At 37.1% G+C, this 15,992-nt stretch overlaps 1 protein-coding gene across 2 annotated transcripts in view; it reads left to right on the forward strand.

The window, feature by feature from the left end:
• Positions 1 to 15,992, forward strand: part of fgfr2 (fibroblast growth factor receptor 2) — a 47,088-nt gene that overhangs the window by 18,478 nt on the left and 12,618 nt on the right. For both annotated transcript variants that reach the window (XM_062995865.1, XM_062995866.1), the window contains 8 exons: positions 447 to 521; positions 5,048 to 5,217; positions 6,343 to 6,466; positions 9,004 to 9,194; positions 10,643 to 10,787; positions 11,869 to 12,065; positions 12,550 to 12,689; positions 15,766 to 15,887. In XM_062995865.1, the coding sequence (XP_062851935.1) occupies positions 447 to 521; positions 5,048 to 5,217; positions 6,343 to 6,466; positions 9,004 to 9,194; positions 10,643 to 10,787; positions 11,869 to 12,065; positions 12,550 to 12,689; positions 15,766 to 15,887 (1,164 nt within the window). The remainder of the gene's footprint in view (positions 1 to 446; positions 522 to 5,047; positions 5,218 to 6,342; positions 6,467 to 9,003; positions 9,195 to 10,642; positions 10,788 to 11,868; positions 12,066 to 12,549; positions 12,690 to 15,765; positions 15,888 to 15,992) is intronic.

The following is a 15,992-nucleotide window of genomic DNA, read 5'->3' on the forward strand; positions in this document are numbered from 1 at the left end:
GTTAAACTAACCTCCTCATGTGAAGTCATGGCAGAACATGTTTTTAAACAGCAGCAAGATTATTATGGAAGTCAGCAAAGGTTGTATGTTTAATTCAGTGTTGCTGGCTGGTTTAAACTCTCACACAGTGTTACAAAAGTATGAAGAATTAAAAAAGGTCATCACAATGTACCAAATTTAGAATTCATTTTGTCCACTATGTTTAAGTTTTAGGACTGAAGCTGGAAAATGTAGGCTAAGAAATGCACAGTTATGTTTATCAATGTTCATGCTACTAGAAGAACTAATAAATGTTATCTAGTTTGTTTCCACTGTTTCTTTAAGACTAAACATTAAACATGCAATATAACTGCCATGCAAAATACCTGAATTAGTTGTAGTGCCTAAACTTGGAGCCACACAGTAAAAGTGAAAGGATGTTTATGTATTGCTGATATTCTCTGCAGATGTCATCTCATACGGTGACGATCAGGATGATACAGAGCGGCCAGATGATGTCGGAGCAGAAGACGAACAGATGCGTGAGTATCTGGGACCTGTTTTGGAGCATTTTTACTCCTAGGGTGTTTTCATTTTTGCACGCATAGGAGATTCACCTCCTAGTAAACAACAGCTTCCTTCTACTGTGTAGCTGAGGTGGGCACTGAAGGAGGGTATTGGCCAGTTAGAGGGCTTGGTAAATGGGAGGGCCCATGTCTTTGAAACATCAACTCCCACTACCTCCACCATCCACACACCTGAGTGATCTTATGTGATGGGCAGAAAGACAGCAGTCCAACATCCGGTTATGCCCTTTTTTTTAACAATCATTAGGACCAGATTAGAAAGTCCTTAAATAGCTGATGGACAGTTGTTGGGTGTTATTTTAAATTGGTTAGGCAATGATATCTCAGTAGTTCTACTGTTCTACTGTTTATGTCTCAGAAATGCCAGAGCAGCCTCTTTAATTGAACCTGTAAAAGCCAACACAGGCAGGCTTAACAACCTAATACAAAAGATTATTTAATGATAATAAGTAATAATAAGTAGCAATAATAATAATATTGTATACCTTTTGTTTTAGCTTTACCCAGAGCAGGTCTCTGGTGAATCTGTTAGTTTAAGTGGTCTTTGTCTAAAACTTAGCATGTTTCTGCCTTAAAGCATAGTGGATCTGTTGACAGAAAGTATTGAGTTTGCTTGTCGAGCAGTGTCACCAAGCTCCTTAGGTTTGTAGTACTGCTTTGTGCAGTTTCAGTGGTCCTTGTTAACTGGTTTAACTCTTTCTTTTTCTCCTTGGTAGGTAAGCCATTGGGTGCCCAAACAAAGACACAACTTGAATTAGTCTAGAAAATCCATGTTGCAAACGGGCATGACAAATTACAAATTATTATTTTAGTTTTTGATAACCATTGGGTAATTTTACAATCTATTACATTAGTTCAGCTACTAAAATGCAGACAAAAGTCAGTTGCTTCATGCAGGTTTGTCATCTACAGTGTATCACAAAAGTGAGTACACCCCTCAAATTTCTGCAAATATTTCATTATATCTTTTCATGGGACAACACTATAGACATGAAACTTGGATATAACTTAGAGTAGTCAGTGTACAACTTGTATAGCAGTGTAGATTTACTGTCTTCTGAAAATAACTCAACACACAGCCATTAATATCTAAATAGCTGGCAACATAAGTGAGTACACCCCACAGTGAACATGTCCAAATTGTGCCCAAAGTGTCAATATTTTGTGTGACCACCATTATTATCCAGCACTGCCTTAACCCTCCTGGGCATGGAATTCACCAGAGCTGCACAGGTTGCTACTGGAATCCTCTTCCACTCCTCCATGATGACATCACGGAGCTGGTGGATGTTAGACACCTTGAACTCCTCCACCTTCCACTTGAGGATTTGCCACAGGTGCTCAATTGGGTTTGGTCCATCACCTTTACCTTCAGCTTCCTCAGCAAGGCAGTTGTCATCTTGGAGGTTGTGTTTGGGGTCGTTATCCTGTTGGAAAACTGCCATGAGGCCCAGTTTTCGAAGGGAGGGGATCATGCTCTGTTTCAGAATGTCACAGTACATGTTGGAATTCATCTTTCCCTCAATGAACTGCAGCTCCCCAGTGCCAGCAACACTCATGCAGCCCAAGACCATGATGCTACCACCACCATGCTTGACTGTAGGCAAGATACAGTTGTCTTGGTACTTCTCACCAGGGCGCCGCCACACATGCTGGACACCATCTGAGCCAAACAAGTTTATCTTGGTCTCGTCAGACCACAGGGCATTCCAGTAATCCATGTTCTTGGACTGCTTGTCTTCAGCAAACTGTTTGCTGGCTTTCTTGTGCGTCAGCTTCCTTCTGGGATGACGACCATGCAGACTGAGTTGATGCAGTGTGCGGCGTATGGTCTGAGAACTGACAGCCTGACCTCCCACGTCTTCAACCTCTGCAGCAATGCTGGCAGCACTCATGTGTCTATTTTTTAAAGCCAACCTCTGGATATGACGCCGAACACGTGGACTCAACTTCTTTGGTCGACCCTGGCGAAGCCTGTTCCGAGTGGAACCTGTCCTGGAAAACCGCTGTATGACCTTGGCCACCGTGCTGTAGCTCAGTTTCAGGGTGTTAGCAATCTTCTTATAGCCCAGGCCATCTTTGTGGAGAGCAACAATTCTATTTCTCACATCCTCAGAGAGTTCTTTGCCATGAGGTGCCATGTTGAATATCCAGTGGCCAGTATGAGAGAATTGTACCCAAAACACCAAATTTAACAGCCCTGCTCCCCATTTACACCTGGGACCTTGACACATGACACCAGGGAGGGACAACGACACATTTGGGCACAATTTGGACATGTTCACTGTGGGGTGTACTCACTTATGTTGCCAGCCATTTAGACATTAATGGCTGTGTGTTGAGTTATTTTCAGAAGACAGTAAATCTACACTGCTATACAAGTTGTACACTGACTACTCTAAGTTATATCCAAGTTTCATGTCTATAGTGTTGTCCCATGAAAAGATATAATGAAATATTTGCAGAAATGTGAGGGGTGTACTCACTTTTGTGATACACTGTATACCAACTCAGAACCACTGTTAATCAGGGAGTGGGATAGAAACAGAAGTAAAGCCATGTGCTTTTCAACTAGCTAGATCTGGATTGGATTAGGATCAGTACTTGTTCATATAATGTGCTGTTTTGGCCTTTGGCTGAGGATGTAGAGGTGATTGGACAAGAATAGGGAAAAGTTTAATGGTTTGGATGTGTTCCTAGCTGAAACTCTTTCTTTACAAAAAAGGGGCTTCAAAAACACTGCTCCCACTTCCCAACAAAATGTTTTGTTTGTCTTTTGTCCCTAAGGATGAGGTCTGTAGGGTTTTTCTGCAACGTCACTTTTAATTGACAGAAAGGGGTGAAATTTGTAATATGGACATTTTCAAGAAACATTCTGTCCTGCTTTATTGCTGTTTTACAATTCAAAATACAAAATATGCATTTGTGTATTATAGGAATGACCTAGAATACTGGATTGATACCACATATTCTTTCACAAATTATCTGATTTAGTTTACTCAGATGGTTACTGATTATAGAAAAATTATAGAGCAGTATCCTGCTGTAATATGCAGCCCAAAACACACAATAAAATTTTTCCTAGCATGTTTTTATTAAAGGTTTTGCCAACTTTTAGTTATGGCATTGATAAAAACCTTCTTTTGGGAGGAGTGCTGAATGGAATGGATGGGCACCAACATATTGTTGTCATGTACGGGAGGTCAGCTGCTTTGAAGTGTGGCATGTCCAAGTAGAGAGCATGGGAACACAGTATTTTTACCTAAGGGTCATTCTTTTTAACCTCTTCATCCCAAGCAATAAGAAATACAACCTTAGAAAGCCTCTAGAAACACCCTGATAAAAAGATGCCAGGTGTCCCAGTTGGTCTGGCAGGCCATGAAGGTCAAAGGGTGAAAGCAAAAAAACTAAACTAAACACAAGAAGAATCCTGCAGAGTTGATGAAAACTGCTGAACTGAGATAAAAATGTGATTTTGTGGATAAATAAAAAAAAGTCTAGAATGGGAGCAAATAAACAAAACATTTGGTATGTCTTCACAATCTCTTTATATCTGGTATCAAGTCATGCTTTAACTTTCCAGTCTACACACCGGAAAGGTAATTATCACTATACATATATTGTAAAATAGTGAAATTGTATATGGTATATTAAAAAATATGTCCATATTCATAAGAGAATATACGTTAAAATTAGGAATGTGAAAGTAAAAAAAACTGCAACAAAGCTGAACCTTAATAATACATGAATTTTATTTAGGTCTTATTTTTTAAGACCTTATGGAAAGGTCCCTGAAAGGAATTTGAACTCAAAATTTAATCAGAACCACATGTTCCTGTAAAACCTTCTTTCATCTGCACTCTGTTAGTCCCACTAGTTGTCTTTTAAACTGTCACTCATGTCTTCACTTTTCTACAAGAGACAGATTTGAAATTAGACAAATACAAAAAAACTTTCAGCACAACAAGAAAATCAAACAAGACGGTCCAGTTTTTTCTGGCAAGCCTCCTTTCCCACACCCCCACTAAAAGGTTCCTTATTGTCTGTCCACCTCATGTGCTTAGAGGAAAGCAAATATGTTTTGATTTAACCTGGTTGGTGTGATTTTCATGGTTATGTTAGCCCCACTTGGCTTTGTTGTTAAGCTGCTCTGAGAGCATAAGTAATGGTTTGGATTTGCCTTCTTTGTCATGCTTTCTTGCTCTTTCTTGGAGTCTGCCCCCTGCTCTCCACTACATGATTCTGAAGGGATAATAAAAGCAATACATTCAGTGTCGGGGTTTTATTTGGCTTTTCACCATATTTTCCTCTAAATATGCTGTTGCTACTTCTAGTTGTTGCTCTGGGGCTCAAGGAAGCCAACCTGAACTCCAGAATGCATGCATGCATGCATTTGTAAAGTGACCACCTTTTAAATGTAAAACATATCATGGACAACACACATTGGCAGCAATTGATCTTAACATTTTTATTTTATTTAGGGGCACCACGTTGGAGATTTCAAGACAAGATGGATAAAAGGCTTCATGCTGTACCAGCAGCCAACACAGTAAAGTTTAAATGTGCAGCAGTGGGGAATCCAACACCAAACCTACACTGGCTTAAAAATGGTAGACCATTTAGACAAGAGGATCGCATGGGTGGTTACAAGGTAATTTTACTACTACTACTGAAAAAAGCATCATCATCAACGTCGTGTTCAAATGTCTGGCCTCAAGTTCCACCAATGTCCCTAAGTTAAGGTCACTAGTATTAACAAACAGTCAAAAGCAGCGTTCTGATAACAGGGCCTTGACAATATGCTTTGGTTAAAGTTTAATAAATGACTGGGACTTTTTGTTCTCCAGTGTACCTACTTCACTTAGCAAGCAGGTTGCAAGCTGAGTTTTTCCTTCTAAATTGGCTTTTTGTGCATTACATACAATATGTCAGCATCTAATAAAAAACAACATCCTTACATAACTGAAAATGTAAAAGTAAATATACAAACATCCAAAGTGAAAATGTCTTTTATTGTTTTGTCTGGATAGTAAGAGACATTTTTTTATGTTTTGCTTTTTTGTTGTGGCACTGGCCTTGTTTTTCCAACAAAACAAAATCAGCTAGTTAGTTTTTTGTACAGTTGGAAATGTTAGATCCTGGCAGTAAAAGTGAGAGTAGGAGAGATTCAGAGGGGTGCTGGGGGGATTTGAAGTGTGGTCTTCAGTCATGAGAGTCACATTACTGTAGTGGGATGCTTTTGGCTGGAAAACTTACCTTGTTAGCAGGCTCAGAGAGAAGCCCTGTCTTTTCTTTTGGCTTTTCTGTTGATTGTTTTATAGTTTAGTAAACAACAGGAACAGGATAGAATGTAGGATTAGCTAAGGATAAAAGAGCATGATTACTAGAGCTCAACAATACATTTTATTTAATTAATATTGAGAAAGTGCTGCACTAATAATAATTGTAATTATTATTATTATTTAGTATAATTATTAGTAATAATAATTAAATTAATAGTAGTACAGATTGTGTTATTGTAAAAAATACTTAGCAAAGGCAGTAATGCCAGAGTGCTTAATCAGTACTAATTAACTAGTACTAAGCGAAGATGGAGATATGAAGTAAAAACTGATTGAGCATTGCATTGTTAGAAGGAGGGCAGGTCTGAAACCCTGATGAATTACTTAATAAATCAGTAAAAGGCTCAGTATGAAAGCAGTACAGTCTGAAAGCAGTTGAGTGTGATGCTTGAACAGGAGTGTAGTACTGAATACTGATTTTTGTTTTTGTCCAGGTGCGACTCCAGCACTGGACTTTGATCATGGAGAGTGTGGTTCCATCTGATAAGGGCAACTACACCTGCGTGGTGGAGAACAAATATGGCTCCATCAACCACACATACACCCTGGACGTAGTCGGTGAGTGCATTGTGTGTTTGTGTGTGTGTGTCTTCATGTTCCTCTTTCAGACAGGTTATATTATACAGTGCTGTTGTTTGTATATACAGTGCTGCTAAAGGAATATTTATATGTTGGTGCCAGCTGTGTGTGTGAAAGCAAGCATGGGAGTGCATACATTAAAATGCTGCTTAAAAGCCAAAGAGAAATTGTCTCATTTTTTATTAGAAAACCTGTCTAATGCAAGAGGCTTGTAACAGTTGGTTTGAAACAGGATTGTGTCCGCAAACAGGATCATTTCTTCTGGTGATGCACTTTGTTAGTTGTTTTGTATGTAGCAATATAAATATATCCACATATGTTATCTATCAAATAATTATATTCTTTTTATCAGCTTTATTGCTTTTTCTCCCAATTCACCCAATTCAGTCTTGGCCAATTGGAGCTTATCTCTCTTGTGTCACTGCTGCCACCCCCACCACTGATTGAGGAGGGCAGAGACTGTCACACTGTGCATGTGACACGCATGCATTCGGTGATCGCTTCTTTTCACCTGCCAGGGTTGGGGTCTCACAGAGCACAGTATCGCGTTCAAAGAGTCACACACACTGCCATCCATGATCAGGCAGCAATCCCACACCCCACCTCAGTGCAGAAGCCTTTACTGGTCAATGCTATCAGTTCTATAAAAAAAGGCTGTAGCAAGTTTTTGCTTCATGTCCCCTCAAAAAATCTTCAGTTTTTAGGACAGATTGTTGACTTAATGTGAATTGACACCACAATTTTAAAACTGAATTGTCACTTGTAGCCTAGGATTACTCATCACAAGAGAAAAAATAACACAACCAACATTACAAAATGCTCTTGTCAGCTATTCACAGTAACATTTTCTCTACTAGATATTTCTGAACCTTTTAAATCTACTAACTGCAACTTTAACATTATAACTTTAATGTAACCACCCATAAAATATGAATTAAATAAAGCACATGCATTTTATGTTTAATGTTGTTAAGTTATTTTGACCCAGACAGAAGAGAATGCTTGAACTTAAGAATCTGGAATATGTCTGAGGTTTGGCCTGTGTCTTTATTTTTATAGGGTGGTATCCATAGCAGTGCCATGTACTGGAATTCTAATAAACTGTCCCTATGCAGTACCCAGTGTTTGAAAATGTAAAAGCAGCATTTCACATTTCTAACCCAAATTTAGTAGATAGCGAAAGAGGTACAGAAAGGGACTAAGCAAGGCTGTATATACTTCTCTGCATGTTTGCCTTTATTCTGTGAGCAAGCAAAAAATGCTGTCTGTGAAATACCTAACGATAAAAAAAAGTACACCTCAACTTTGTCAGCATTAAATGAACTTTTACAATCGGTTTAGCCTGGATTTAGTAAATACATTGGGAGATTATACAAAAAAAACCATTGATGTCTATGTGGATTTGATGATGCAACAAAAAAGCAGACAGAGGAAAAAAAGCAAGAGTGTGTAAATGTGGGTCTCGTGGAATTTGAGTCCTACTGACCTCTAGCTCATGATGTAAGTCTGAACTGGCCGACACATCAAAGCCAGAAAGAGTCCAAAGTACTGGAGCTTCTCAACGACAAGCAGACCAGCCAAAAGTTTGATTTTATAGCAGCCTTCTTTTAGAGCGAAGCCCCTCATCATTCCTATAATCAATATAACCTTTTGTATGGGCAGTCCTATACAATGGTACATTTTTAAAATCTTGTAACAGTAACTTTTTTATATTATGTGTAACTCGGTTACATGTAGGGCAAATCTTTCTTTCTTTTTTTTTGTTCTTTTGATCTGTAGTTTTTTTTTGTTAGTTTTTTCTTTTGTTCTTCCTTAGTTCTTTTTTGCACCTATTGTTGCACATTTACTTCTGTCTCCACTGGTTCCCCACAATGCTCTGTCCTATTATCCCCCAAACAGATGACCTATTAATAATTCTCCTCTACTGCCACTGACATTTTAGTGGTCTCTGCTTTATTTGGTAAACATTTGCCCTTTATTGAACAATAATGCAGCTTTTGTGAACTTAAACTAAAAATACAAGCTATTTTAAACTAATTTATATTCACACTTACTGACATTCTTAAACAACTTAAAAAATGTATTCTAGTTATATCTATATGATTTCTAAATAACTATATATTTTTTCGCCGAAAGCACAAATATATTTTTTTAAATAGAAGTCCCACAAGTACACGCATCACAACTGTAGCATTCATTTTCCATTCCCTTATCAGTAAAAATAAAGTCCCAGCATAGGTGATGACAATAACTGCTCTTAAATGTTAAATATTTATTTATACAAATACAACCCACTTTCTAAAAAAGCATTGCAGTCGTCTGAATTATTTGATGCATAAAAAAATCAGATTTACTGATTCCTGCATCCACTGATTTCTAAAGTAGTTAAGGCAGAAGTGTGACAGTGTATTATTCTTAAATGTTGTTCAAATATGACAAAAGGTAATGAAATAAATGGAAAAAGAAATAGTTGTGAAGCATACTAAAATAATGACTCTTTTTGATACTATTTATAGAACGCTCTCCTCATCGACCCATTCTCCAGGCAGGTCTGCCTGCCAATGTCACTGTGCACGTGGGAGAAGATGCTCGCTTTGTTTGTAAGGTGTACAGTGACGCCCAGCCACACATCCAGTGGCTACATCACATGACCATGAATGGCAGCCAGTTGACTCCCAATGGAGATCCCTATTTTCGAGTGGTAAAGGTACAACCAATGTGACATTTCTTCGATTTTGTACAATCAGCCTTTTTCTTATTCCTTATACTTTCCTTAATCTTAATATTCTTAAATTTCTTATTTTCTTTACTTTATTACTATTTTTACTTTTTGTTATGATATACCTATTGCTAAAGGTATGACATTTATCATACCAATTATACCTTTTATGTGTAAACATTACGACAGCCAAATACCAGGTGGTTTGTTGAAAGTGTTCTAACACACTTTTTTATTTTAAAGAAATTTTAGTATAGAAACTTCAGGAACAATGTATCAACAGGAAGCTTACCAAAACATATTTATTGGTGGTGGGAGCCTCCTTCTGTCCCCATTTTCACTCCTGTTATTAAGTAAAAAGGAGAAAAGTTTTTTAACAGGCTGCTGTGTGTGTTTTTTTGCTCTGTGGCATTGCCATGTTGGCCTGTCCTGGTACCCTCTAGCGCTCTGGCATAAACAGCACCGATGTAGAAGTGCTCACTCTCCACAACGTTTCACTGGAAGATGCGGGTGAATACATATGCCATGTCTCCAATTACATTGGACAGGTCAACCAGTCAGGTTGGCTGATGGTCCTACCAGGTAAAAAGACCAGCCTTGGAAACATTTGTACTTTGTTAACCTACCCCTCTGGTGTTCCCCCTTCCTGGGTGTTTTTTGGTGTCATCATGGTATGTGGTTATTCTGGGACCTTTCCTGGAGCACTTTAGTGTGTTTTTATTTCTTTACTTTGGGCAGATCTTTTTGTGGTGAGCCTGTATTCTAAGAGGCCATGGAAACAAGTTTGTCTTACCTTGTTTTCTATGTTATATTTTAAACATTTCTTTATTTCTTTTTCACTTTATTTTGTACAGACCTTTTCAAATAAAGTGTTTAGTTATCACTTTCTTCCTCACCCTATTACTTGTGCTCTACTTAAACACCTTTTTTATGAGATTCTGTCTTGTCAGTTATTTTCCATTTACCAAAAGTCCCTTCTCTCCTCTACCATGTTCTTCTGTATTTTGCCCTTAATAACTTTTGCTTTTTTGACACCATCCTCTTGGATGGAATTTGTTGGGTTATTTTCCATGGTGGCCCGTGTTGGATGTATGTTTGCATGTTTTCTAAAGTGTTGCTGAGGAACTGTTTAATTTTATGCCTATCAATTCTTTACATTCTTCCTGGACAAAAGGGCCCCCTTTATTGTGGTGCTTTTTGTGGTCCTTGTAGTAAAACCTTTTCTCCAAGGTTCATCTAGAGTACTTATGATAATTAGATGAATTTTTCAGCAAAAACTGTCTCCCAGTTCTACTCCATTCTTGGTTTTTTGGGTCTCATTTATTTCATTTCATCTCTCCTCTGACCCTTTTTCCTTTTTCAATCCTTACTCTTTATTCTTTTACCTCTACTTGGTATCTTCCTTGGTTCCCTCTTTCTTCCTTTCCCTCTATTAGACGGCAGGTGTAAACACTACGGATAACGAGATCGAGTCCCTTGTCCTGCCCAACGTCACTTTTAAGGATGCGGGTGAATATACGTGCTTGGCGGGTAACTCTATTGGGATCTCCTATCACTCTGCTTGGTTGACGGTTCTTCCAGGTATACATTCTCTACCGCAGCTCCTTTCACTTCTTCTCTATTATATGCATTGATCAACTGAATGGTTGAGACTCTAGTGGGAGACACTTATGAGAAGAAATACTATTAAGTGTTACATTTTGAAACCAACCAAATAAATACAATGTCAGAATAAACAAATGCTACCTTTAGCATTGTTACATTAACTCAAGACAGTAAGTGACTCCCACTGTCCTTTTATATTTCATAATCTCATCTAACTAACCTTCTGATAGCACACAGTGTGTCTTCATGCATGTGTTTCATATGACTACATTTTTCTTGGGCTCTGATAATTGTTTTAATTAACATCCTTAGGAAAGTCAGTCATATTGCAAATTGTACTTTCTCAATTATCAGAGCCAATTGCTTGGAATTAGTTTTGTCTTAAATTAAAGTGTTGTTTGTGTTTGTAGCAATAAGTTTTGTCTCAAGTTTTTTATCACTGCAGTTGCAAAAAATACTTAAAAAATTAAATAATCAAAAAATCCTGTTTGTTAGTTAAATATAACTGGAAATGGGCATGCATTCACAGTACTAACCTTTTTAGCATTTCTGTAAAGAAAAATATAGACATTTCTATGATTTGCAATGCAGGCTAGTTTTACTCATAGGTTTTGTGTAACATGTAAAATGTAAATAAAATAGATCCCAACACTAACCCTGTGGATCTCCAAACCTTTGCAGTTCCAGAGCATTTATTTTTTACATGAATAAATTGGTAGCGATTAGTCAGCTTTAAACTAAAGTGCCAGTCATTTTATAAGAGATGAATTCATTAGACATATCAGAGGACATTAATAGATTATTGACTACTATAATTAAGTTTATGAAGATTAAGTAAGTTTGGCTAAAATGTTTTAATGTAAATACCAGACATTAAGTCTAAGGTTTGGTGCAGTGGTGAATTGTGTTTTTTTTAGATTTAAAAATAGACCCAAATGTGTATTAAGTGGATCTATCCGGTGTAATACTCCAGTTATTATTATTATATTATTCTGTACTAATTGAATTCCTTTGTGCTTTCCTCACATCTGCTTTGATTCTGACGTGTGTGCCTCAGCCGAGTCTACCCCTCAAGAGCCAGATTACCCTCCTGATTATGTGGAGATTGCTATCTACTGCATCGGTGTCTTTCTCATTGCCTGCATGGTGGGGATCGTAGTCATCTGCAGAATGAGGACAACCATCAAAAAGCCTGACTTTGGAGGCCAACCAGCTGTACACAAACTCACCAAACAGATCCCCCTGCGCCGCCAGGTAACAGAAAGTAGATAAAGAGTTCCAGAGCCCCTTATACACATTAACACATAAATATTGATTAAAGAGCAGACATTTTATGTCTTATTTTAATGTTCACTTGACTTTTTATACATGTATATAAATATTACTTCATTTGACTTACCAAGTGTAAGCAAATGAAATAGCATCAGCTTTCCTTGCTGAAGACTTCTAGAGTGGTGCATAAGGTAAGATTTTCTATGCAGCATAATATAGAACTGCAAAGGCATATAATAAATTGGTCAATACTAGCATTTCCTTTGTTAATCTAAACCTTTTAAGCTCCAGCATTTGTAATTTGAAGATTTTGTGCATGTGCAACAAACATGTTCAGTAGCAAATGCATCTTTAAATATAATTATTTACCACTAGTAATAAACCACACACATACATTTAGTTGGCGGCTCTGCATACTTCTTTTTCTCTAGGCATAGGTGATCAGCCATTTCTTTTTTCCCTTTAGGTTTCATCTGACTCAAGCTCCTCAATGAGCTCCAGCACGCCACTGGTTAGAATCATGACCCGGAGGAGTTCAGACCACGAGCACATCATTCCCGAATATGAACTGCCCGAGGACCCTCGTTGGGAATTTCCTAGAGACAAGTAAGCAGTTTATGTGTTCATGTTTTTAACCTAACATTTAAGGTTTAGCATTAGCAAAAAACTATTGAAATGCTGTAAAACATGGAACATTGTACTGTAGTATAATGTGTTTTTGTGCTCTCATATTGCAGTGTAATGTTTTTTAGTCAGGGAAGCAGTAGTTTTAACCTAGATTTTTCTAGTTTTACAGCCTAGTAACCAGTGGTGTATAAAGTACCTGAAGGCCATACTTGAGTAAAAGTTCAAGTATCTTACCAGAAATTTACTTTGATAGAAGTAAAAGGCACCTTTTGGAATATCACTTGATTAAAAGTCTAAAAGTATCTGGTGTTTAATGTACTTAAGTATCAAAAGTAATTTTCTGATATTAAATGTACTTAAGTATTAAAAGTAGAAGTAAAAGTAAATGCTGTTGGTATAAACTGAAGTGGTCAGAAATTTGAAAAATATGAAGATTTTAAGCCTGTAAACCACCTTAACAATGAACCTACTTTCTTCCTACCATCTGAACATGATTTGTGCCAATTCATGATTATAATCAGCTGTTGACATCACCTATCTAAAATCATGTAATTATTTTTATTTTTATTTTTTACTTTATTACTAGCCCTAAATTGCCCTGTTACAACTTATTTAGAATGTGTAAAATACATGTATGTGTATGTTAAGAATTGTAATGAAGTTGACCAGACAAAACATGAAATATTCTGGGTCCATATAAGATTAAATAAGAGTCGATGTAAATGTAAGAAACACTGGGTACATTTTATTTGCATTTTCTATACTGTCCCATTTTTTTGATTTGGGTAGTTCATTCAAGTCATAGATACTGTATATATCCCAACCTAAAACCACTGAATTTTGCCAGAATTAATTTGAAGCAAAACTCAAGAAAGTTTAACAAAACATGTAGCACTTTTAGCCCTTTAATGTTCTGCTCAACCATTAGTTTAAATAAAAATATTTGGGTAAAAATAAGCTGTATTTAAATAATCTTTTTTGGGCTGTATTTACTCCCTGATTGGCATGTGTTAAACTCAAAAATACTGGTATTAACACCATTTCAAACTTATATGTCAACTTGAAGTCAGCAGCTGAAAAATTATCCATAAAAAGTTGGATAAGTTGAGTTCTTGTTAAGACCATTAAAGTGTTTAAGACGTGCATTTTCCTCAACACCATGAATCTTTCCTCTGTCGGTGTAATACAGAAGTTATCTGAGGAAATGTTTGTCCGTAGGTGAGTTTTTAAAAATGATGGACACGTCTTCATGTCTGCACTGAATTATTTACAAACAAATTTAGTGAAACGTAAAATTTGTGGTTCGAATGTAATCGAAAATGGTAGCTAGATATCTGAACAATGGTAATGCTAGTAATAACAATAATAAAACACTAATGCATTACTTTGTTAATCATTCTTAACTTACATCAGTGTGTTGGACGGGGAGGTTCTGCGCATTAATGTGTTTAACCACTGATCTAATTTACAAGCGCAGATTCACCAAACCTGCGTGCAGTTTGTCACACATCTTACATCATTTAGCTAAAACAATTCTTGTCGTTTTATTTTGTAGTAATTTACATACAGCAAACGTATCGGAGTAAATGTACACAATTTCTTTAGAAAATGTAGTGGAGTAAAAGTAAAAGTTTATTTTTATTTTTATACTCCAGTAAAGTACAAATACTCCCAAAAAACTACTTAAGTACTGTAACAAAGTATTATTATGTCGTTACTATACACCACTGCTAGTAACTGTATGTAAAAATGGCCGAAGGCCTGGTGTCTTCCTTCGGAGTGACAATGAGTGAACTGAGAGAAAAATGAGAGCGTAACTTACACTTTTCAGCTTTGTCCTCCTGCCAAGTCTTTATTTAGCGAGTCGGTGGGGAAAACTGGCCCGTAAAGGAGCAGTTTGTAACCACACAGCACGATTAATAAGGTGTTCAGCCAACTGTGGATGGTAACCATGTGCATTTGCATTTGAATCTGACTGTGTTGAGCCATGTGGAGGACCTTCTAAATGTTTGTTCTTGCCAAAGCTAGGGGGAAAGTCCCTTGTACATAAATTTAACTATACTACCCCTCAAAGTGTTCCTCATCTGAGTATGCATAGCATCTGACTTTTTATACACTTTGATGATGTCTGTTTTTTGTTAGTCTGGCTCTGTATTTATCCCACTCTATGGGAGTCACATTATATAAAACCCATGTCTTACTCGCTGGCATGTCATTTCTCCTGGAGTGACTGTTGCAGGCTGTGGAATGTAAACTTTGGCGTAAAGGAAAAAACATTGATTATCTGGAAAAAAAACATAACATTGATTTTCTGTGGCAGACTTGAGCCAGACACAGAGCCTTTGAGAGAGGCACAGAAGGGTGATTGTGTTACACAGTGTTTACACAGGGAGGTGGGGTGGAGCCAGCACCTGTCAATCAAACCCTAACCCAACGGGCTATGAGGGCATGAGGTTGTGAAATCACAGTGATGACAGAGTTGAAGTAAAGTTGTTTGTGTTACTGCTGAGAATGTGAAGTAACAACTTTCAACTCTTTATGCAAAATTCTCACCATGCTATTATAATTTACAGACTGCACCAAACTTAACATATTTCTCAGGATCATGTTCAGAAAGAGTTAGCAAATCACCATAGGCATGGTTTTGCACACCCTGGAGAGTTGTAAATCAGTATTTCTTAATCTCATTCTCTATGGCTAATATTAAATGTATGCTTTGCCACTGATAACAAAGGGTACTTAGAAATTTAGATATGGGTAAACATTACAGTGTGAGAACAGGCTGCACAAACACACACACACACACACACACACAAACTGTTATCAGCTAATAGTGCCAAGATACAGTACGGTCAGTGACAGTTAAAAATGTATTTGAGCTTAAAAGTGCAAAAGACAAACAAGAGAAAGCAAAACAAGAAAAGGTCCTTTTACTAAAATAATTTTATTATAAAAATGTTTTTTAATGCATTTATTTAATCAGAGTTTTATGCACACAATTTGTCCCACATAACTCCTAATTCTACACTTTTTATATTGCATACTTTTCTTACAGGTTGACGCTGGGCAAGCCACTAGGTGAAGGGTGCTTTGGGCAGGTAGTAATGGCAGAGGCACTGGGAATCGACAAGGACAAACCCAAAGAGGCTGTGACAGTGGCAGTCAAAATGCTAAAAGGTAAACACATCCACAATTCTCGTTTAAATACTGAAACATTTAAAAGTAGCAAATAGTAACAAACAGTAACAAAAGCCTTAAAAAATAACCACTTAAAATAAATCA

This window comes from Trichomycterus rosablanca, chromosome 5 (genome assembly GCF_030014385.1).
Source record: "Trichomycterus rosablanca isolate fTriRos1 chromosome 5, fTriRos1.hap1, whole genome shotgun sequence".
NCBI lineage: Eukaryota > Metazoa > Chordata > Actinopteri > Siluriformes > Trichomycteridae > Trichomycterus > Trichomycterus rosablanca.